Source organism: Rhea pennata, chromosome 14 (assembly GCF_028389875.1).
Source record: "Rhea pennata isolate bPtePen1 chromosome 14, bPtePen1.pri, whole genome shotgun sequence".
Lineage (NCBI taxonomy): Eukaryota > Metazoa > Chordata > Aves > Rheiformes > Rheidae > Rhea > Rhea pennata.
This window is the reverse complement of record NC_084676.1, coordinates 20,637,229-20,660,435: the sequence shown is the minus strand read 5'-3', so window position 1 is coordinate 20,660,435 and position 23,207 is coordinate 20,637,229. Positions and strand designations below refer to the sequence as shown.

The window sequence follows — 23,207 nt, the reverse complement described above, 5'->3', positions numbered from 1 at the left end:
ATTACAGTGGATTTCTGTCGTCAGAGGGAGTTTGGCAGATTGAGAGCTTGTCATCTTTTTGAGCTGGTGTTAGTGCTTACCTGTATGCACTGTGGTCCCAGCTTTAGAACACTTGTCTGGGATTCAGCAGTGGCGGATCTCTCTTCCTTACAGTGGCACTGATATTATGTGTGACTGGACATCAGTTCCTCTCCCTCAGTTGAGCAATAGGTAGCTTCTCACCTAAACAAGATTGGGAAGGTGGGAAATGCAGATGTAATTTTTCAGTTGTTTGAGATCAGAATATGAAAAGACTGAGGTGGGCTGTGGCTGACGTGTGTCTTTTTTTTTATGCTTTAGGGGGGTTAAGTTATTGCTTAAAGAACAAACTAAAATTCGTCATTGGAAACAATGGCAAAAGGCCCATGGATGCAAACAGTGATCTTAGCCCTGAAATGCAGATCAACTGCAGTAGTTGTGTGAAGTCAATCTAATGAAAGTGAAGTTGTGACTCTTGTAACTGTATTTTGCATTTACTTTTTTTAATGATTTTTCTAGACAAGCAAAGAAGATAAACTGTCTAGTCGTATTCAGAGCATGCTTGGAAATTATGATGAAATGGAGGATCTTATAGGAGATAGATCGCTGCAAAAGCTTGTTGGATTTCCCAAACCAACTGTACCATCAACACCCGATGAAAAATCAAACCAAAGTTTCTTTGGTGAACAGAGACATAATACTAGCTCACATCAGAGTAGCAAATGGACGCCTGTAGGACCAGCACCTAGCACTTCCTCTCAAACTCAGAAACGGTCCTCGGGTTTGCAGAGCGGACACAGTAGTCAGCGTGGCAGTGGCAATAACACTAGCAGTAGTGGCCAGAGACATGATCGTGATTCATACAGTAGCAGCAGCAGCCGCAAAAAAAGCCAGCATGGATCAGAACACTCCAAATCCCGTTCTTCCAGCCCTGGAAAACCATCTGCTGTTTCCTCCTTGAGCTCCAGCCATTCTAGATCTCATGGAAATGATCATCATAGCAAAGAACATCAACGTTCAAAATCTCCACGGGATCCTGATGCCAGCTGGGACTCTCCCTCCCGTGTACCCTCGTTTTCAAGTGGACAACACTCTAATCAGTCTTTTCCACCTTCCCTAATGTCCAAGTCCAATTCAATGTTACAGAAACCCACTGCTTATGTAAGGCCAATGGATGGACAGGAATCCATGGAACCAAAGTTATCCTCTGAACACTACAGTAGTCAGACTCACAGCAGCAGCGTGAATGAACTGAAGCCCAGCAGCAAAGCACATCTAACCAAGCTGAAAATACCTTCTCAACCGCTGGATGTAAGTTGCTACCAGTTTATTGGGGGTTTTTTAGATGAAGACTCCCAACTTTAAAATCCCAAACTAACCAAAATATAGTTCTAGTAAATGGCTTATTTTTTTGTTTAAAGTAAAACGTCTTAAACTTCAGCAGTGAAAAACTGTGTTTTGAATGGAAAATATATAAAATTAATTTTTTTTCCCCTCTGCTTCTTCCACATGGATACCACGATTTTTATGTAGGAAAGGTTAACTTTAGCCTAGGAACACCAGTTTTTGTAGAATACTTCTGTAGTCAGAAGTTAGTAAAATAGAAGGATATCCACAAAGGCGACAAGCTATCTGTATATATTGTCTTTACTGTGGGCAGTGTTACTTTAGACTAGTGATGCTATGTCTGCATAGATCAAATTTTCTTTTGAAGTGTATAGTGATTAGTATACATGCCTTCACCTAGCGAGAGCAAACCAAACCCAAAGCATGCTAAATTGAATAGGCTCAGAATTTGTATCATATATGCTGGATACAAAATAGTTTTATTTTTAACAACAGTTTGTAGTTTGGCGATTTTTGAATCAGTAAGGCACAGACATAACTGCTCTTTGTTTAGAAGTAGTGTGCTTTTCTTAATATATTTTAAAAAAAAAGTTATTGCATCGCCTATTAACTGCTTGAATAGTAGTAGCCAGAGAAAAGCATTTGTTTCTCGGACTTCAATAAATAGCAAAATAGGATCCAGAAAAATAGTAAGTAAATCAGAAATACCTTATTTCAGCATTCATACAGACTTGATGCACACAGTGAAAGGTATAGTAACTTTGCTTCCTTTCTGCTTTTAGCAGTCAGAGATGCAGGAGATTCGTAGTTTCATTACTATTGCTTTCTCTGGTTGTATGCTGTTATGTATATTTTACTTCTTAATACAGTTTATGTCATTACTATGTGTTTACTGTCATGCATTTGAATTTCAGTGGTATACAGTGGCTTCTTCCAGGAACTGAAAGAAAGTTATGATTCTCCTTCCCTTCTCTCCAAAAGTTCTTAACAATGCAGATTGCATAAGATCACTTTAGTTGTCAAGTAAAGAGAAGGAGATGATTGTGTCAGTTTTATAGATCTAATATATTTGCTTTTCATGACTGGATGTGACTCATACCATAAAAATATGGATATATCTGATATTAAAGTTAATGTTGCTGAAAAGAATTAGTAAGGTCTGTTTGTATCAGTATGGAGCCTGTATGAATCATGATAAATTGCAATGTGTTTGTAACTGTTTTTAACCCCTGGGATATTTTAAAGAAAATTTACTTTGAGACATTAATCTTGAGTTTTGATTTGTAGGCATCAGCATCTGGTGATGTGAGTTGTGTGGATGAAATTCTAAAAGTAAGTTTTCTGTACTTTTGTTCATAATGTATTTGCTGAAAATACAAACACTACTAAGGAGGTGGAAAGTACTTTGCCAAGGAAGAGTACCATTTTAAATTGCCTCTACTGCAAAGTGTTCAAGGGTTTTTCTGTTACTCCTCTAAGGGAGCTAGACTGGGGAAAAGTTCACAAGATATCAGCTGGAGCAGGACTGTGTGCGAGCTGATCACTGTGCATTGCTGTGTGCACATGATCTTTTGGATACCTCCATAATATTCCTTTTCTTCTCTGCTGCCTCCCTTTAAACTTAACTAGAATGAGCCATTTCTTCCACCAAAGTACAGTTCTGACAATCTAGCATCTTTTTGGATGGTTTTGCTACCTCATGGCAAAACCTTCCCTTCTTTTCTACTTAAGTTATTTTCTCTTAGTCTTGTTTTTCCTCATATGATCCCCTGATCCTATGTCTTTTATTACGAAAGAAGCATCAAATTTCTCCTTGAATATTTCCATAGCTGTTCATTTGCTGTGACCCTCAGTGCTCCGTGTTCCTTGGAGATGATCTGGGTAAATTAATCCCATTTCAGACATTTGATTTCTCCTATTCCCCAAACTCTATAGGCTTTCCTTTCCACAGGAAGGAAAGAAATGTAGCTCTTTCTACTCCTTTATCCTATGTGCTCTCTTCACAGTCTCTGACTTCTCCTGCAATTTTTGTTCAGGCCAGTCAGTTTTATTGATCTTAGGCCTTCCTGCTTGCTTTGTTACTGTGTCTTGACTATTTGTTTTCATGGATAACAATTTAAGATTTAGGTTCATGTGTAAAATCTTTTTAGACATTTTAGAAATTAAGATTTGAATATAAAGTTTAGCAAAATGTGAACAATAAACTGAAAGTTGAGGTGCAGGATTACAGTTTGAATAAGACTTGTAACTTTAAATCTTTGGACTGCTTTAACTTTTTAATGGCTTTTTTCTTTTGGTCTGGGTGTAGGAGATGACCCATTCTTGGCCTCCTCCGCTGACTGCTATTCATACACCATGCAAAACAGAACCATCAAAATTTCCTTTTCCAATAAAGGTCAGTGCAGTAGTGAAATACAGAATGTCATTAAAACATGAGTAAGTGCTATTAAAGATCAGGATTTTGGAACTCTTTTAAATTTCATTTTGTGTGGTTATGCGTTTATTTTAGTGATTTGTATCCCTTTATCTTACTTTACAACATAATTTGTCACCAGTAGCCTTTTGGAGAATGTAATTGTTCTTCCTTTGTGTCTCTAGTTTACACACTGCAATCTGCAGAGAGATGTCCTTTTAAGCTTTTTTTCCCCCCATGATTAATACTTTCTTCAGAGTATTTCTGAACTTTAAAAATGCCACTGAGACTTTTTCCCTGTTAGAGAAGTGCTATGTGCCAATTTTGGTAGGAGCAAGAAAGTGTTGCGTTTACCTTCACCTTGCAGAGTAATGGAGACTGGCTTGTAAATGATAGGAAATTTAAAATACGCGTCTCTGCAAACTGAATTTTCTCATAATTTTGATGTGTATGATTGTTATATTAAATTTTACATTTTTAAATCACAAAAAAAAGTTTTAAAATCAGACATTCTTCTGCAGAAGTTCTCTCAGATCATTTGTCCTGGAAGATCTCTTTCTAACTTCTCATACTCTTAATAGCTACTGAAGCGTTTAAGCTGTTAATTCTAAAAAGAAATTAGTCACTCTTTGCTGCTGTTGATGGCTTATAATATGCTTGAGCTGACATCTCTGAGGAAAGAGGAATTTTCATTCTATCTTCTACCCTCTTGCTCTCAGCTGCGTGCTCCCACCCTTGGGGCTGGCTCTACTGTTTCTGAGACCTTTCTGTCAACTATTCTAACTCACTAAAATGGCAAAGAAATAACCTGAGGTGGTGATGGGGAAATAAAATATTTTTTTTTCTACTAGATAAGTGATTTGCCTAACTCACAAAAAGTTCTCACGATTGCAAGGGCTTACACAAGGAAAGGAGAAATACAGCAGGGTACTGAGCAGAGAAGTATTACAGTGGCTCAGCTGCCTGTGGAACTGCAGCCTGAAATCTTCTCCATAAGTAGCAGCAGATGTGTCTTATAGGCAACTTCACAATAGATTTCCCTCTTCCACAATGGCTGCTATTTTCCATTAAAGATACTTAAGTGGAAATGCTAAAGACAACTGTCAGCAAATGAAGCCAAACTACTGAGTGCTAAGGTGCTTGTCTCAGATAGCTTTCAGTTAAGATGTCAGCTGTGTAAATGACTTGGCTGCAATCCTCAGGAGGTAAGAGCTAGCCTTTATACCAACAGAGAACAGTTTTAGATGACAGCTGTTTTTAAAGAGCACAGGCTAGGTCTGATATTTTTTTATTTCCCCAGAAGAATGTTGTTATCTATATGCAAAACAGAACATAAATTTTAAGAGAAATTTTCAGTTACAACATCAGAACTTATTTCTGAAAATGTTGATTGTAGGCTGGAGTGAAAAATGGGTTTTGGCAAGTATGATCAGGAGGCAGATACACCATACACTGTATCCTGTTGTGATGTAAAGCAGACAGAATGTATTGATAAACCTGGCCTTTAAGTTAAAATGATTAGTATCAAAAAAATTTTGTATTTTCAGATAGATGTATTACTTCATTGCACGTGATTGTACATCATATTTTTAAAAGATGGCATTCTTAAATAAGGTGATGTAAATTTTAATGATCTAAATAGTAAGATGTAGCATTCGCCTTGGATCCAAAGTCAGTGGCTGCAAACTTAATAGGTAAAGTTAAACTTTGAGAAATGCAGTTCATGAAAATATGATGATCCAGAGTTGAAGCACAGACACTTATCTTAAATTGTATCAATCCTTTTTTTTCTAAGGGAAGGAGATATGCAGGTTAAACTAAGTAATTACACTTTCATGATGGAGGATTACGTGGGGTTATTTGGCAAATAAAGTTATCACTGTGTAGACTTGCATCTGTTAAGTCCTCGACTGAGAAATAGTGATAACTTAACATGTAACTGCTGATGGACAAGGATTGCCCACTATTGCACAAATGTCCTAGCTGTTTAGCAACTGCAGCTTACAGCACAGTGTTTTAAGGCAAACCAGAATTGGTGATTGTTTGCCTGAAAATGCAACTCTGTAGTCTGCAGTATCTTGGAAGCTGTTGGATAGGCAGGGTAGATAGGCAGGGTAGATAGCTGTGGGTAGTAACTTTAGCAAATACAGTTCAGTTTGAGATAGCTGACTCATTCAAGAATTCATATTCTGTTTCCTGTATTTACTGATTACCAGTAAAAGATTTAACTTTACAGTATAATTTTTCTCCAGAGTCAACACATCTCTAAAATAGATTGGGTCACTCTACCCCTAACTTGACACAATTTCAGGCTGTCTGGAAGCTCAGCAAACATGACTGCAAAAAAAAAAAAAGGGTGTTTATCTTTTTTTTTTTTTTTTAAGTTATCTTCACAGTCCTATAGGCTGCCCTTTTCTAACCATACAGCATTGTTTGCTGGTCTCAGTTTTTTGGTTGATCCAAATTGCTCCCCAAAGCAGAAGAGTTTGCAGTGTTTTAAGCAGCTTTTCTCATGGAGATTTCTGATAAAATCTAACAGTTCTTCTTGTCATGTGAATGGTTTAACTTCACCTTTTTAGCTCTCTCTCTTCTAATGTTAGGATGTTTTTGAATTTGTATTAGAAAGTCAAAGGAGCTCTAATGCATGAAGTAAATATTGAATTATTATTTTTAACATACTAGTTTGACAGAAAGGAGTTCTTTTGTTTTTACAGTTTGTAAGTGTTGGCTATAAGAAAATGTTTTCTTGTGAGCACTGGTAATAGCTTGCAGAAGGTTGGAAAGAGATTTATGTTTAATCCAGGTGATTTACCTTGATAAGCAGTTTTTTAATACAGCTTTCTAAAAGGCTACATCTCCTTATTACTTCAAAAGGTCCTAGAAACCGTGCTGTAAATGCACATCCACAAAACTCCTGCAGGTTGATGAAAAGTTAAGTGCTTCAGGTTCTTGTATTTGCCTAGATGTCCCAGAGCTATGGTCTGTCCTGATGTCATCACCGTCTGAGTTGTGTGTTCTTGTCTCAGTGCATCTTGCTTGCTTCTCTCCAGTGGGTTGAAAATGTTGAACATATGGTACAGTTCTCAGACTTGCTTTTGAAGGCATATCTAGAAACAAGTCTCATTATCTATTTTTTTAACATTATAATGAGATTAATAAATATTTTATCTTGCATGCATTACTTTATTCAGGTTTTATTTCCTATGTTATATAAAATTACAAACTTGAAAATAAACCTCACCTTTTATTGTAAAGAAACAATCCCCAAATCTTTCCTTGTCAATGAAGATACTTACTTCACTGCTTTCACTTATTCCTGAACCTTTACATTGCAAGCACCCTGCAGGGTTGGTATGAACTGCTTGATTCTTTAGGCGTTTAACTTAATTTGGGATGAAAGATGTGCAGAAATGTACACTCATTTGTTTGTCATGTGGAGACAAACTATATGAGATTCCATGGTCTTGTTGATGTATGAACAAAACGGTAGATTGTGGATTTCTGAACCTATCAACCTGGATAGTATTTCTTCACCCACTTTGCAAAAAAATTCCATTTATGGCTGCTCTGAGCCTTTTGATTTTTTGCCAGCTTTTTTATTCTGTAGTTGCACATCTTAGCCATGGAACTATGTCAAATCCTCTCTCCACATCCAAAGCCTATAATTTCCTCTGCCTTCTCCCCTCTGTCATTCTTGGCAGCAGGATCTTCTCAGAATTCCAGCAAGTTAGTGAGCCGTAGGCTTGTTTAGCCTGGAACCAGAGCAGAATGCAGCAAACAAAACAGCACAGTGGTTTGCTTTAATCAAGCAGCACTGTTCTAGGAAAGCTTGTTCTCTTTGATACAGTATTTTATTTACAAATAATATCCTGCAGTGTTTCACAGCATTCCTCTTGTGCAGAAGTTTGGTATGCTTTGCCTGAGCACATTAAATTAAGCTCTGTTTGGTGGACCAGTCGATTTTATTTGTGAGATCAGTTGGGATAAAATCACTTTCACTATGTGTAGGCAGTGAATAGCACAAACGGCCTCAAACTCCTGACTGGGACCTTTCAGCATTACTATAAATGTATCTAATAATTATCAGATAATCTTTGAATCAGAAGATAAAACTTCAAAGAAAGTTTTATGGATGTTATGAAAAAACTTAGATTCCTGAGTCTTGATAAAAATGTTATCCAACTACCTAATGCTCTATAATTTTATCTTTTTTTTTAAAGCCATGGGCTCATGGTCAAAAACTCCAGAGTAAAAAATACTGATGTGTTTATAAAATACGCTTAAAAACTCAGCAGCTTCTTAAAGGATGGAAGTTGCTAGTCTCGAAAGCAGCAGTATGTGGTCACTGGCAGGTTTTTTGGCTGCGCACCGGTGCAGTGACCTGCGGGGATCTCGGAAAGGTGAATTCTGTCTCCCCGGTTGTTCGGTGTCTGCTCTGTGCGGAAGTTACCGTGCAGGGCAGTAGTTAGGTTTGTTGATCCATTGCTACTGGTACAGGAACCTTTTTTATGAGAAATAAAAATGAGAGAACTGATCTGAGATTTTGAGCATTAAATAGAAACGGGTCCCATTTGCCACGACATGGACTGCAGCCAAGCTGGTAACCTACAGATGTGCATCATGTACCCTGCTGCCGTTCTGTCCAGCTAGCAAGCTTTTTTCTCTCCACAGATTTTGTGTCAGAGTGCAAACTGCAAAGTTTCCTGCTTAAATGTCTTCACTGCCTAACCTCACCAGTCTGTTATTGTTAGGGTAAAAGGATTTCCTTCCTTTGAGTTGTTTTTAATTTCTTCTTTCTGAACTGGCTCTCTAGAAGATACTGCTGTAAATATCTTTGGAGTTGAAAGTATACTTTTTTCCTCTCTTTCTTTCTTTTTCTTTCTTGTTTTTTTTAACTGAATTTCTTAAAGAAATATGTACTGAAAGATGAAACAAATGGCGAGGTTTTAGGAAAAAGTTGCGTGTTTAAACCTAACACCTCATTAAAGTGCACTTAACTGAAACCGTGCCCTGTGCCTTTGAAATAGGAAGTAACTAAAGTGAGTAATTAGCCAGACGCTTTCCGTAGAATTTGAGTCGTACGTCAGTAAGGACGGGTGCCAGTTCCTCTTCGTGTGCGCAGCCCAGCACCGTTGCTCTGTAATGTGGTGTTTGAACAGTATTTGCTCTTTGCTTCCTTTTTGAATTACAGTTCATTGGTCTTGTTAACCTCAGTTGATTGTTGAAAAAAGGAGATTGGGGAATCACACTTGCACTCTCTGTATCTGTGTAAAAGAGAAAAATCAGTCTATTTTAAAGGAAGCATAACTGCTGCTTTCTGTTAAGTCACAAGACAACTTCCAATTTCATCTTCGCTTTGCATTTTAAACATACACTAATTTCATTTTTATTATCCCTTCTATTTGCTCGAGTAGTAAAGATTAGAGGCATTTGAAGGACCTTAGAATGAAAATTTCTGGTAAATTGTTTATTTTTGAAAGAAGTGATATAGCCTGCTTTGTAGACTACCAAAGAAATACTTGTTCAATGCACTATTTCAGTGGCTTTCAATTTTGAAAAAAAAGTTAAAGAAAATTCAAAATATCTAGTGTACTTTGCTATGCAAAGCTTTTATGTGTTTAAAAAAAATGTAAGTTTTTGCAAATTATGTATTTAACTGCTGCACTTAACCAAATTGGCTGTTTGGAGAGATGCATACTAAAAAAACCTGCAACTCTTTGTTGAATTATTATTCTGGTTTGCTATTGGCAAAGTGTTTGAGTAAAATATGTGTATAAAACTTCATGAGTTGAGTCAAGTACTTTCAATTTTTATTTATAGAGTCAGCATTTGTCCTCATTTTAAAATGAGGTCAGGCAGGAAGATGCTATTGAAATACAGCGTTCTAGCTTAGAAGTCAGCTTTTGGTAACTTGATAGCCTCTGCTTTTCTGTTTGTTAAAACAATATTTTACTTTTTAAATAAATATGATAATATTTTACTTTTTAAATAAATATGATAATATTTTACTTTTTAAATAAATATGATAATATTTTACTTTTTAAATAAATATGATAATATTTTACTTTTTAAATAAATATGATAATATTATACTGTATTTTGGGAGATGAAATAAGGTTTCCTGGAACTGGAATACTGAGATGTTAAAATTTGCAAAGCTTGATCTTTCAGAGGTAGATTTGTAGGTAATGGGTTCATAATATATCAAAGGAAATTATGTATTATTAGTTATTGTACAAATGATTTGTTTGACTGCATGAATATTTGGCCTTATCTGGGGTAGCTGGGGAATGAAAAGCATGTTAGTGAGCTGTACCTGCTTGCACTCCACCTACCCAGGAGCTCCGTGTGCAGGCATCGTGACAGCAGGTATCAGGCGCAAGTGTTTGTGCAGAGCTGTTCAGGTTAAGATTTGTTGTCTCTAATGCTCTCTTATAGCTGAGATTTTGGGTTTTTTTCCTAATAATAACTTCTCACTATACTAATTACTTGTCCACCAAAATATTGTACAGGTATGAGAAAAGATAAATGCAGAGAATAGAAATGAAAATAAATACAGATTGACAAGAAGGCTTTTCCATGTGTAAGGAAAGTGAAAAAAAAAAACATAGTGAACAGCTTCTGTGTCTGTGCTGAACACGTACATAAAGGTAGGATTTGTGGAAGCTGCACAGGGATTGCACGATTTCAGATGTCGTGCAATGCAACTACATATGGCCTTTCTTACAACAGAAGAGCAGGGACAGAGATGCTGAGGTGGAGAGATGTAAAGCCTTCTGAAAGCTACTCATGCTGCTTCCTTGATGTATGTACATTAGTGGCTGGTAAAAGGAGTTGGGGCCCAGATAAAGAATCAGTTGTCAATTGTTGTTGATTTTGTTTTGTTTTGCTTGTTTTTGATGTTAGTGGAGAAACACTGTAAGTGGAGAAAATAGCTTGATTTTTGATGTGCTGAAATCCCCTTTGAAAAAAAATTTTGTGATCTTTTTTCCCCTTAGGACACTCAACAGTCCAGTTTTGGCACTGGAGAGCAGAGTAAGTATATTAAATTCCTTTAAAACATGTTGAATATTTTTGTTGTGATTCATTATTCTTAATATCCCTTAGGATATTAGGCTTTTTAGAGAATGAGGTTTTCCAAACTGGTCATAGGATGAAGTTTTAAGCTGAGACTTTCCATACTTTCTCAAGTTTTAACCTATAAAACAATTATTTGGTTTTCTTTCATGTTTTGTGTTGGGATCTTGAAAGTTATGACCAAGTTGCAAGGTTGTTTACTATCTTCTAGAAAAAATATGCATCTTTAAGTTACAGTGTTTTCTAATTCTTGGTAAGTTGCCTCTGTGGTTGTTCTAATTGAAAATAGATGCATGTTTGGGGGGGAGAGCCAACAAAGAACCCCCACACCTTATTTAAAAAAAACGAACAAACAAACCTTAATCCCTGCTTGTGGACATGTTAGAAAGACTGCATGTGTTTACATTTTGATAGAAAAAGCACCTTCCGTTTTCTCTTTCATCTTGTTCCTGTTTACTTTGAGGATATAAAGTCAAAAGAAAGAACTCCTGAAGAGCCAGTATAGTAATACGCTTAGTAACATATTTATGTTTCTTGTCTCAGAACACATTTCCAAATTTTAGACAAAAGCAGTTCTTATTCCTCTTTACCTTTATTTTGAATATTATTGAAATGAGTAAGTTAACACAGGTAGTATACCTGCTGAAATTGAAATAGGTTTGTGCTATTGTCTTCCAGAAGTCTTCCACTTCCTCCCTAAGTGATTAAACAGATTAAATAGTAAAAGCAGAGTGGTTATTTTTAGATGTTCCCAAGTAGCTTACTGTAAACATCTAATACAGTGGGGAATTAAGGAAACAAATTAAAGCTTAATTCCATAATACTAAACCATAGACTTATTGGAACATCGGATCTTTAGGTGTCTATATAGAGACAAACTTAATCAAAACATAGAAAAACATAGAACCACTTTTCCACTTCTGTTTGAATTTTCTGAGGAACTTTTAATAGCCTCAGTTCTTGTTGCTGTTGTACTACACTTCGCAACCTATCAGAAGTTTAAAAAGAAAAAAAGGGAGAGAGAGAGGAGGGGAGGTAAGAAGAAAAACTTAAAATGAAAAGCATGTTATATATTCTCATTTCAAGAACTGGTTTATGAGTTTGCTTTGTGGCTTTAAAGATTGCTCATCTGCTAAAAAGCTGAGTAGGGATGCTGAAACGAGTCGGAACTTGACAGGCTGATCTATATCCCGTGTGCTGCCTCTAGAAGACAATAGATTAATCTTGATAGAAGCAAAACAACTCTTCACACCATTCAAAATAAATTCTACATGTATTGGTTTTGACAGCAATGATTTAAATAATTTTGTAGATTTATATTCTGTTCTTGATTAAATTGCTTGCTATGTTTAGCACTTTGTCACTGCATCCGTTCGCTTGTTCAGTCTGTGACAGCTTGTACCTGGCTGCAGCTAGTTATTAGTTTCTCCTGTTTATTCAGCCATTCTTCATTTTGTTTATCTAGGGCTGTTTATCTCTGGCAACTTTGGAGTGGCATATTTTCCTGGGTCAATCTCAAACCATGTATTTCTTTTTTTTCTTTTTTCATTTAGAAAGATACAATCCTTCATCAAAAGCATCCAATGGTCATCAATCCAAATCGTAAGTGGCTGTTGAAAGAATTCAGTTGTTTGAGAAATGTTATCTGAAGATGCATGTTATTTTTACTTTATTTTTTTAAGAAATTTGGAAAATAGCTATTCCCCTGTTACTAGAATAAACTACTTCTTGCACAGACTTCTTAGCATACTTCTTGACTGACAGGAAAAAAGGATCACATTCTTTAAACAAGAGTTTTCGGGGGCGGTAGACACTGGCATGTTGGTGCGAGTAAGAAATATGCTGTGTCCTCTTCTGAGTCTTCTGTTTTGCTGTCCGTTAGTTACGAGGGTAGGCATGTGAGGGTTGTGCCGAGGAACTGGCTTGGGAAGTGCAACGACGCCGGTGTGGCAGAGTGGAGAGGGATGGGACCAGCTTGGCGTTGTCGGGGAGAGGATGAGAAACGCTTTCACATTTAGGGGAGATAGTAAACTACATTTGTTGGGATCTGATTAAGTTTGTACTCAGTCTCCTAACTGACTAACAAGTACTTTATTAAAAAGTACACAAACACGACATTATACTTTTTCCATTGTACAATTGCCAAGAAAAAAAAATAATGGGAAGATTCTCAGTGACTGTAGTCTGTTATCTTTCTTGTACGTGAAAATCCAGTGCACACTGTTCAGAGATCATTACCAAACGAGAATGTCCGTGGCAATAAAGTTGTAGCACCTGGTTGTGTGTTTAACAAAAGTGATTGTAGATTCAGAAAACTGACAATTTTAAGTTAAAACACTTCTAATGTAATTGCAAAATGAAATTACGTCTGCTCCTCTGTGTGTGTGTTACAGTATTAAGATTAAAAAGCATGTGACCAATGAGATGGGAAAAGAAACACAACAAAAAACTCCTTGAAATATTGTAGATTTACTGGCAGTTTCCCAAAAATATGCTGTTTAAGACAATGCTTATGTACAGCCTGTTCAATAAGTGATAGAAATAGGAGTTCACCATTTTGGTTTTGCTTTTGTCACAGCAATAGCGGGTCACGTATAGAGGAACTGTGCTACTTCTGTAACTGGAGAATGTGAGAACATCTAAAAGGGAGACATAGTATTGGACACTCACTGAATCAGGCTGTGTAGAAAGGTGGATGAGAAGATATTTACTGTCACAGTACAATTTTAAATAAAAAAGCTATTGTGCTCTTTGTGAAAATTAAAAAAAATCTTTTGCAAAAAGATAGCAATGAAAAATATAGTAAGACTTCGACCCTAGATGTCAGTGTTTCTTTTCAGATTTTCAGTAGAACAGCCATACTGTGAAACTTCTACTCAGATGTGTTAGACTTTTAATCCTTTCTCATTTTCTTTCTCCAGATGTGAATCGAACCAGACAGAGTAAGATGTTTTATTTTTGTAATCAAAGATGTTTTTTGATAAGCACAAAGACCCCATACCATGCTACATATTTTCAGTATATTCATACATTTTCAACATTGTGAAATAGTGTATGTATGTATTAATAGCATAAATAATAATTATAGTTTCAAATAATAATGGAAAAGTTACAGTTTAGAGTAGTTATGCTGTCCTCACAAGATAGGAAACAGTACTAGCCACTGGTGTTACCTTCCTTAACTCTTTTGAAAATAGTATTCTTGGCATTGTGTGCAAGAAGGTAGACATACACATTTTATTCTCTCCTGTATTAGTAAAATGTGTCAGATTTCCTTGCAAAATTTAACTGAATGGACTAATGAGTCAAAATATTAAAATCCTTCTCTAAAGAATGACTTAACTCACCATTCTTAAATGTTGAAATGTTTTAGAATGGTATCCTGTGGTTTTCGCCCCCGCAGCCTACTCTATAGTGTAAACAATAGCATGTTGGAATATAGATGGATGCTTTGAAAGTAATTAAAGTATGTGGAAAAACTTGTCTCACTTTCTCCCTTTTACTTAGTATGCTGAAAGATGACTTAAAACTTAGCAGTAGTGAAGACAGCGATGGAGAGCAGGTATGTTCCTTTGATATCAAAGTTTCAGAAAAACATGATGATTACATTCACTGTTGGATAACTCAGCAGTGTTCAGTACTGCAAGAGCAAACTGAGGAGCAAAACTCCAAGAGGAAATTTGTGACTAAGAAATTAGAATCAAATAGAGTTTAGATGAACTTCAGGTATTCCAAAACATAGTTTGTAATTATCTGTGTTGCAGAAACAACACATTTGTAACTGGACACTGTGGTGTTCTTTTACTAGTTTCAAATGGACTTTCTGCGAACATAACATGGGAATAGACTGTACTTTAAAAAGCATGTAATGGCCTGCCGTTTAAAAATAGTACCTTTCATATTCTGACATGCTGGCTAAAGATCATGTGTTAGTAAGAAGGGACTGACATGATGATAAGGTCTACTGTGTGTATGTTCTACTACCAAACGTTTTCTCTAATTGGAGGTATAGCAGCACCTTTGTTTTCATGGAGAAGTCTGTTTTTAATCTTTGTCAATATTAACTTTCTACAGTGTGTCTGAGAATTGGCATTCAGAATGCTAAATCAAAAATACCTGTAGGGTCTGTGCTACAAAGCAGCAGTCCACATTTCCCTCTCCCATGTGGAAAACTTTAAGATAGTGCATTTAGTTGATTAAATAATATTCTGGGCCTCTCAGGAAGCACCCTGGAAAACTTTGAATTGTCTGATTCAAAAAGATGGAAACATGCTTTTATGGAGCAGAGGAAACAGGAATTCTTAGAGCTCTAGTTAGAATAGTAATTTATTCAAAAATAGTAATTTATGGTAAAAACTCAGGGAAGATGAGATTTGTTTTTCTTTCTGTACAAGAAAAATACTGATATTTGTATATGACTGCAAAGTGCTGTTTAAGGTGCTATTCAAGCTGAATATTTTAAAATTTAGAAGCTCTAAATTGACACTGTGCACTTTAATGGTATATACAGTTCTAAAGTAACTTCTAGAAGCTTCATATTCTTTTCCTTTATTACAGGACTGTGATAAGACGGTGCCAAGGAGCACACCTGGAAGGTAGGCATTCCTGGTGGATTGCAGCATAGAAAACAAAGTGATGATATTCAGTCAGCACTCTTAACTTGATCTCACTGTTAAAATCCATGTTCATTTTGTGTTTAAAACAAAAGGGGATTAAAATCTAATCATTGATTAAATAGCATATTCCCTACAAATTATACTAAACCAATGGGGGAAGGGAAGAAAAAGCAGAAAGGCCTTTGTTTCAGGATAGTTGCTGTGTTTCATTATGTTGAATTTTCTCCTGTTAATTAAAATATTAGATTCTATTTCTGCTACTGGAAGGACTTCTAGGATGTATTTGTGCCTTGGGTTGTGTTTGTTTATTTTTCTTTATTTCTGTTTTCAGTAATTCTGAACCTTCACAGCATAACAGTGAAGGAGCAGATAATTCTAGGGATGATTCGAGCAGCCATAGTGGATCTGAAAGCAGTTCAGGATCTGACTCTGAAAGTGAAAGCAGTTCCAGTGATAGTGAAGCTAATGAACCATCACAGAGTGCATCCCCTGAGGTAGGGTTTGAGATGAAGAAAAAGAAAACTGTATAATTCATACCTTATGTTTTAGCAAGCTGCATTTCAATCATTATTGCTCTCAAGTGTTCTGGTGCATCTCTTGCTTTACCATGCAGCACATGTAGGTATCCTGGGGAAAAGATAGAAGTGAGAAATATTTGTATCTAATGCTATTTTTTTCTTATTTGATTTTAGCCAGAGCCACCACCAACAAACAAGTGGCAACTGGATAACTGGTTGAACAAAGTTAATCCACATAAAGTATCACCAGCTTCTTCTGTGGACAGCAATATCCCATCCTCACAAGGCTACAAAAAAGAGGGACGGGATCAGGGGGCAGGAAGCGGATATACTGATCAAACCGGATCCAAGGATTCTGTTTCTTCTACGCCTGGACGAGATTCCAAACCCACCCAAAAGGGCTCAGAGAGCAGTCGTGGCAGGCAGAAATCACCTGCCCAGAGTGACAGCTCAACGCAGAGGAGGACTGTAGGTAAAAAACAGCCCAAGAAGGCAGAAAAGACATCTGTTGAAGAGCCTAGAGGGGGTCTTAAAATAGAAAGTGAAACCCCAGTAGACATGGCAACAAATATACCTTCAAATAGGCATAAGGCAGCCACAAAAGGTTCCAGAAAACCTAATATAAAGAAAGAGCCCAAATCTTCCCCTCGGCCTACAATAGAGAAAAAGAAATATAAAGCTTCAAGTAAATCTGCCCAGAAATCCAGGGAATTCATAGAAACAGATACCTCATCCTCTGATTCAGATGAAAATGAGAGCCTGCCTCCTTCATCACAAACACCCAAATACTCTGAGAGCAATAGGACTCCTGTTAAATCTTCCATGGAGGAGGATGACAGCTTTTTTCGGCAAAGAATGTTCTCTCCTATGGAAGAGAAAGAGCTTCTTTCACCACTCAGTGATCCTGATGAAAGGTACCCACTTATTGTGAAGATTGACCTGAGCCTCTTATCCAGAATACCAGGGAAGCCTTACAAGGATGCTGACGCACCCAAAGTGGAAAAGAAAAATGTGCCAGAGAAGCATGCAAGAGAATCTCAGAAGCAGCCATCTGACAAAAATTCTACAAAAGGCAAAAGGAAACATAAGCAGGTGACCAGTTTTGTAGACAAAGTTTATTATCTCAGCCTCTTAGTGGATTACTGCTTGAGGTAAATTGTATAGTCCAAAAACCCAGATTATGCCTCAATGTAGCAACTCCTCTGCTCAGTTTAGGAGATGATTCTGATTAGCTATTGTGTATAGACCAGAGTGATAATTCCTGTGCCACTATAATAAGGATGAGTGAGATTGAGATTTTCTTTCGGAGTAAAGAGGGAAAGGAAGAGAGTTGTGTCTGTAAGAGTGCTAGCGCTGCAGCCAGAGCTCATGGAAGCAGCCCAGCTCCTGCAGCTCTATGTAGCCTACAGCAGTGTTAAGCCAGTTTGAGTCCTACAGTCCTGCTCTATCACACCTTCGCTTGAGCTGGCACTAGTCCCTGTTGCACTGCAGGCCAGCTCAAGGAGTAGATCCAGCTGGTATCTCACCTGGCAAAAAAAGAAATCAGTTTTCAGCTGAATCAGGGCCCTGAAGCAGTGGATTATTCAATTGCATGAGAGCTAGTGCCAGAACTAGGAATGGGGCAGAAATGAAACTGGGGCATGGCTGCAGAAACCATAACCTTCAGAGTGCTGTTTCACTAGGAACACAGATACTGCTTCTTAATGGTATTTTATCTTCTCAATTTTTAAAATCTTTTCAACTATAAAAAGAGGTTGGAATCCCTGAAGGCATTAAAATGGGCAAGGATTAATGGGGGAACTAAGTAGGAGTAGTAGTATTAGGAACAAAAGTTGGTGAATAGTGGTTGGTAGTGTCATTTTAAAACTGCCTTCTAAAAGGCTGAATTGAAAATATCCAATAAGGAGCAAACCTGTTATGACTGCAAGATAGACTCAGTGATGCAATGAGTTTTGATAAATTTCTGATTTCCATGAAATGAGATGAGGACTGTGAAGCCAGACTTCAGGGATTTAAAACATGTTCATGCTAATCTGGATTTCATTCTGAAATTTTAGTTTTGGCAGGGATTTGGCAATGGTTGTAAGATAGATTGTTGTTTTTGTTGTCGGAAGATTAGATGATATCATCCAGAGAGTCATTTGATTCCAGAGGAGACAGAAAGCAATTTTAGTTAACCTAGCTTTTGTACTGAGCAATCTAAATAAAATTTATCACTTCTGAGGAGTTGGTGTCATCTAGGAGACTTGACATGTAACTGCAAAAAAGGTTTATTCTATACTATTCAGAGCTAACATTCCTTTTTTTCCCTCTGGGTAAGGAAATTAAGCAAGGAAGTATAGGGTGTTTTTTTTTTTCTTTAAGTAAAAACAGGAATAAGTCTGACCAAGTAGGAACAATGGTTGTTTTTTTTTTCTAAGTGTTACTGTATAATTCCTAATATTTGTGGGAATGCACTCAGGTGCTCCAATGGCTCTAAATATAGTGACTTCTATTTCTTTGACCAATTATGCCTTTCAGCTCACATTTGGAGTTATAGTGTTAAAGATCTGTGCTCTTACATTTGAAAAATAAGTCTTTGGTAGGACCAATTAAATTTAGACTTTATCTCTGCAAATAGTCTGGTGGTTAATCAGTCTGAATTTGCAGCTTGCTTGGATGCTTGTTGGTGCAGTCCACAGAAGATGCATGCCTGTTCATGAAGCAACTAAAGAAGAAACACCCTTTCCCTCACCCATCCAGTTTTCAGATTTGTGGGTGCTGTAAAGTTATGCAACTCTGTCACCACTTGATTTCTAAACATTATTTGCTAATATTTCCTTGATCGTGGCTTGCAGAGTTGCAGGATCAGTGTAACAAAAATGAAATCTTTTGCTTTTGAATCTGGGTTATCTTACCAGATGACTTACAGTATGAGACCCTATTTTCCATTTAATTTATTGTGTTTCCACTTCCAGTGCATGTTGAATGAAAACGGTTTAGAAATTCATCTTCAGAACACTTTGACTTTAGAATTAGATTTATGTTAAAGATGTAGTCTTCTGTGTCTCTGAACTTACCTTTTTAGTTTTGCAGTCTTTTTATCTCTTCCAGGAGTCATAAGACCCTCGCTCTGTGGGGCTTCCCAACATAAAATTTTCATTCTGATTTCTTACTGAATTTTCTGGTGTCTCATGGTGGTATGTTTCCTTTAAAATGAACATCCTGGTTGCCACCTTTTACACAGGTTGCCAGTGTACAAGCCATGCTTAGTTTTTCCATTATGGTCCAAGATCAGGGTCTGGTCAAGTATTGATATGGACTAGGTGCTTTAGGGAATGTTTTTGTGGTCTGTATGGATATTATTCTGTACACTGTGAAAAGCCTGCCAAATTAATTCTTTTAAATGTTAAACATTACCCCCCTCAGTGAAACTATAAACATAGAAGTTTGCCTGTATGTATTTCTTGCTTGTTTTATTCAGAACGAGGATGAAAACAGAGCCAGTGAAAGCAAGAAGACAAAACTGGAAGAAAAAGCTTCATCAGGACACAAGACTTCCAGCAATAGGGAGTGAGTATCTGCAGGAATCTTGGCTATGTTTTCAATGCTGAGGGCTCAGTGTGGTCAAGGAGAATAAGGATTTCCATCTCCTTCTCCCCACTCCAAGTGGCTCTTCCTTATTAATCAACAGGTAAAAATTCATTAATGCTTATTTTTGAGACCGTTGAACGTTTCCACCAGTGATTGGTGGAAATGCATTTCCAGAACCAAAAAAAACTGTCCAAGGATGGTGGTTTTATTTAACAAAAGTAATATAACCCCTAATGCGAAGAGTTGGTGTATTATGGAAAATATATTTTTTTCTCTGATTTTTGTGAAAATCTGCACATTTTGTTTAACTCAATCTGATGTTTCTCCATTCAGCCAGTATGTAAACTGAGAAAAAATTGTGTGACTGGCATTGTTTGGGAAGCTGATGAGGTTGAGATCTGGATCCATAGATTTAGCCTCAGATTTGCTTCACTGATTAGCTAAAGAAAAGTGTGAGTGACACAAATGCAAAATAATAGAGTTGGTTAAATAATAACATTCTTTAATTCCCTTTTATGTTCTTGCTCTCATTTTCCATATTTTTTTGTAATAATTGTTATGCTTCTGTTTTGACTTATCTTTGGTCAGTGTTAATTGACAGGAACGATCAGATTTTTCTCCATTGCCTTCTCAAACTTTATTTCAGATCAAACAACTGAAAGCTAGTGCAATTGTATCGTGGAAAATATTCCTGTACAATGAATAATTAAAAATTACGAATGCATGAGAAGCTGAGGCATGTCAGATCCTAGAAATCTTGTTTGCTTCTTCTAATTTAGGCTTTCTTGTATGTTGGAAAACGGTTCAGGTTTCAGGTGTAAAACAAGTGGATGGGTTTCTATACTGATTCTGGTTTTTTTCTTATTCCTGATATTTGCTTGACTGTTAGTACGTTTATAAGTGCCTGAAAGACACTTAACTACATGAAACAGAACTTTATATGTACACGCACAGCCACACACACACACACGTATGTATGTATACTATGTAGATAAACTTTAGGTATAACATTTTATTAAAATGTTACGTATAAATGCTTATTCCAAGAATCTTACTCTGTCAAGTGGGAAGCCAGCAATAGCCAGCAGCAGTCCTCAGCAGTTAAGGGAAGAGTGTACTAGAAGTCTAAGTTGAGATAGTTTTCCAATTTCCTTGGGTTCCAGAGAACACTTATCTGGACCATCTCTCTTCTGAGCTGTCAGGCTGACTAGTCTGTAGTAGTCAAGCTGGCGCTAACAGTGGCGTTAGTTTCTTATACTGTGTTCAGGGTGGTGGGTTATGGGTGGGTTTTTTTGGTTTGTTTTTTTTAAGACCTTTTGTAGGGATGTGGTTTTGTGGTTAGAACTTGTCTACTGCTCTTTCAGGTCAGAGCAAATAAAATGACTTTAATCTGGCTTTGTAAAATTTAGTCATTGAGATAATTATTCTCTTTCTCTTCCTCCAAATCAAATTTGCTATGTCTAATAAAATCTTGCTTATTATTTTGAAAAAAAATGTATTTGTTCATTTTGTCCAGGTCTTTAAAGCCAAGTACTGTTAAAGAGAAGGATTTACTGCCTTCTCCTGCTGCCCCGGCCCTTCAGAAAGATTCCAAGCAAGAACATGGGTCACGGAAGAGGACGGTCAGTCAGTCGTCATCCTTAAAGTCTAGCAGCAACGTTAATAAGGAGAGCAGCAGTGGTAGTAAAAGCAACTCATCTTCTAAACAAAAGAAGACGGAGGGGAAGGGTTCTAGCAATGCTAAAGAAGCCAAGGTAAAAGTCTATAAATGTTTTATGCTTGTTTTTTTGATTTGCAGTTTAAGGTGCTCAGTGTGTTCTAAACAATAATTTGTAGTTCAAGTTAAAATGTGATTAGTTTTAGATGTGCATTTCTTCATGTCATAGTGCTTAAGTACTTTAGAAATCAATAAATTAGTAATCTACAATCTCTCAAGTTATTTTCTAATGCTTACCCCTACTAAATGCTTATGTTAACTAGTGAAATGTGATTAATATTCCTTTGGTTACTGATAGGGCTTATTAATTAATCCGTTTGTAAGAAATGTCACTAGGATGCTGTTCACACAAAAGTAAATGGAACAATGAGATCATTTTTCTCTTATTGGGGCAGATTCAGGTCTTGTTCTGATTTTAAGGGGAGCAGTGGCTTGGTCTGTGTTCAGTGCTAAGACTTCTTCATGAAGCTGTAAATCTAATTTTATGATTTGCTGGAACCCGGAGCCCGAGAAAGATTCTTTTAACTCTGGCTCAGGAACATAAGAAGTTCTTTGTGCTTGGAGGGAAGAAAACATAGTTGTAAAGATGATGCAGAAACTTTTTTAAGCTTAGGAAGGTATTTAGTTGATGGATTTAAAAATATTGCAAGGATGGTACTCTTAGGTCACTGATCTGTAATATTGTGCCCTTTCATCATTATATAAAAATGTATTACTGGGCAGAGGTTAGCATAGGAGGACATGTAACAGTTTAAAGTGTATAATCAAACACCTAAGATGAACATTTTCTATTGTATAGCCAGTGGTTGGAGCATAATATGTTTAACTTGGATGGATTTCACCTTTGTCTTTATGATTCCAAAGTGTACTGAAGCGGTTGGTGTCATCTTGCTCTGAGTGCTCTGTCGGAAAGGCCCGAAGGCTATGATGTAGGATGTGATTGTGCTTTGGAGCAGTTTAATCAACTGCAAACCGCGCTAGTTGGATCTGCAGTCTCTGAAACATTAGAATTAAAGTCTAAAAATGATCAGAAAGAATAACTGATTTGAGGGAGAATTAAAGCAACAAGTAGAGCTTATCAATGCCAGAAAGTAACTTAGTCATTGAGGCAGAGTTAGTGAAATATCTGAGCTAGGAGGCATGCTGTAATATTTAGATGCCAATGTCATGAGATTTTTACAGGCCTGGCAGGGTTGCCTGTGTCAGTGTTTGCCTAAGACACTTTCAGGAAGCCTGAAGATAGTGAATTTACATTACAAACTGCTGCTGTGGCCTCTCATCAGCATGGTACCATCCCTTAGCCAGCTGTTAATTTGTGTGATCTTTATGTTTTTATGTTTAAGCTATGCTTAGTCACCCCTTTCTTAAAGGAATATACTCCTTCTGTGTTCCACTGAAAGTTTTGCTATTGTAATGCTGGACAATACATTGCCGTGAAAATCTGGTGCTTTTAACTGAGGGAGCCTTCTAATTAGCAACAATTTGATAAATGTAGGTTAATCTATATAGGTGCCCTTAGGCTGTGATAAACCAAGAGAGCTGAAAACCCAAATGAAACCAGGGAGATGGTGTTTTATACTTTAGCTATTTGAAACTGATCCACTTATGATTCATGTGTAATTTTGGGGAGCAAGATGAGTGTCTTGTGAAGGCAATTAATATTTCTGCCTGAGGATGATCCTTATCCTTCTGAACTGTTAGTGTTTTCAAGGCAAAGACATTCAGCAAAAAGTGTAAGACTGGAAAAAACGATTTAGCCAGAAACAAGAAGGTGTGGTTCAGAAACACAGCTAGGAAACCTTGGCTTCATTCTTTCCTCTAATGGAGATCTTTTGGTGTATTAGAGCTAGAAGCTTGATTATATCTTATGTGTCTTCCTCTGCGCCAGTGTGCATTGAGAGCACTGCTGAAGTGAAAGACTTTTGAGG

The 23,207-nt window shown here is 36.9% G+C and overlaps 1 protein-coding gene across 3 annotated transcripts in view; it reads left to right on the top strand.

Moving 5' to 3' along the window:
* Positions 1–23,207, top strand: part of AFF4 (ALF transcription elongation factor 4) — a 60,660-nt gene that overhangs the window by 23,208 nt on the left and 14,245 nt on the right. For 2 of the 3 annotated variants that reach the window (XM_062587066.1, XM_062587067.1), the window contains 12 exons: positions 538–1,329; positions 2,653–2,697; positions 3,674–3,760; positions 10,777–10,813; positions 12,409–12,457; positions 13,777–13,797; positions 14,363–14,417; positions 15,413–15,450; positions 15,803–15,965; positions 16,164–17,081; positions 19,453–19,541; positions 21,079–21,316. In XM_062587066.1, coding sequence (XP_062443050.1) covers positions 538–1,329; positions 2,653–2,697; positions 3,674–3,760; positions 10,777–10,813; positions 12,409–12,457; positions 13,777–13,797; positions 14,363–14,417; positions 15,413–15,450; positions 15,803–15,965; positions 16,164–17,081; positions 19,453–19,541; positions 21,079–21,316 — 2,532 coding nt within the window. The remainder of the gene's footprint in view (positions 1–537; positions 1,330–2,652; positions 2,698–3,673; positions 3,761–10,776; positions 10,814–12,408; positions 12,458–13,776; positions 13,798–14,362; positions 14,418–15,412; positions 15,451–15,802; positions 15,966–16,163; positions 17,082–19,452; positions 19,542–21,078; positions 21,317–23,207) is intronic. The other variant, XM_062587068.1, reaches the window with a different exon arrangement.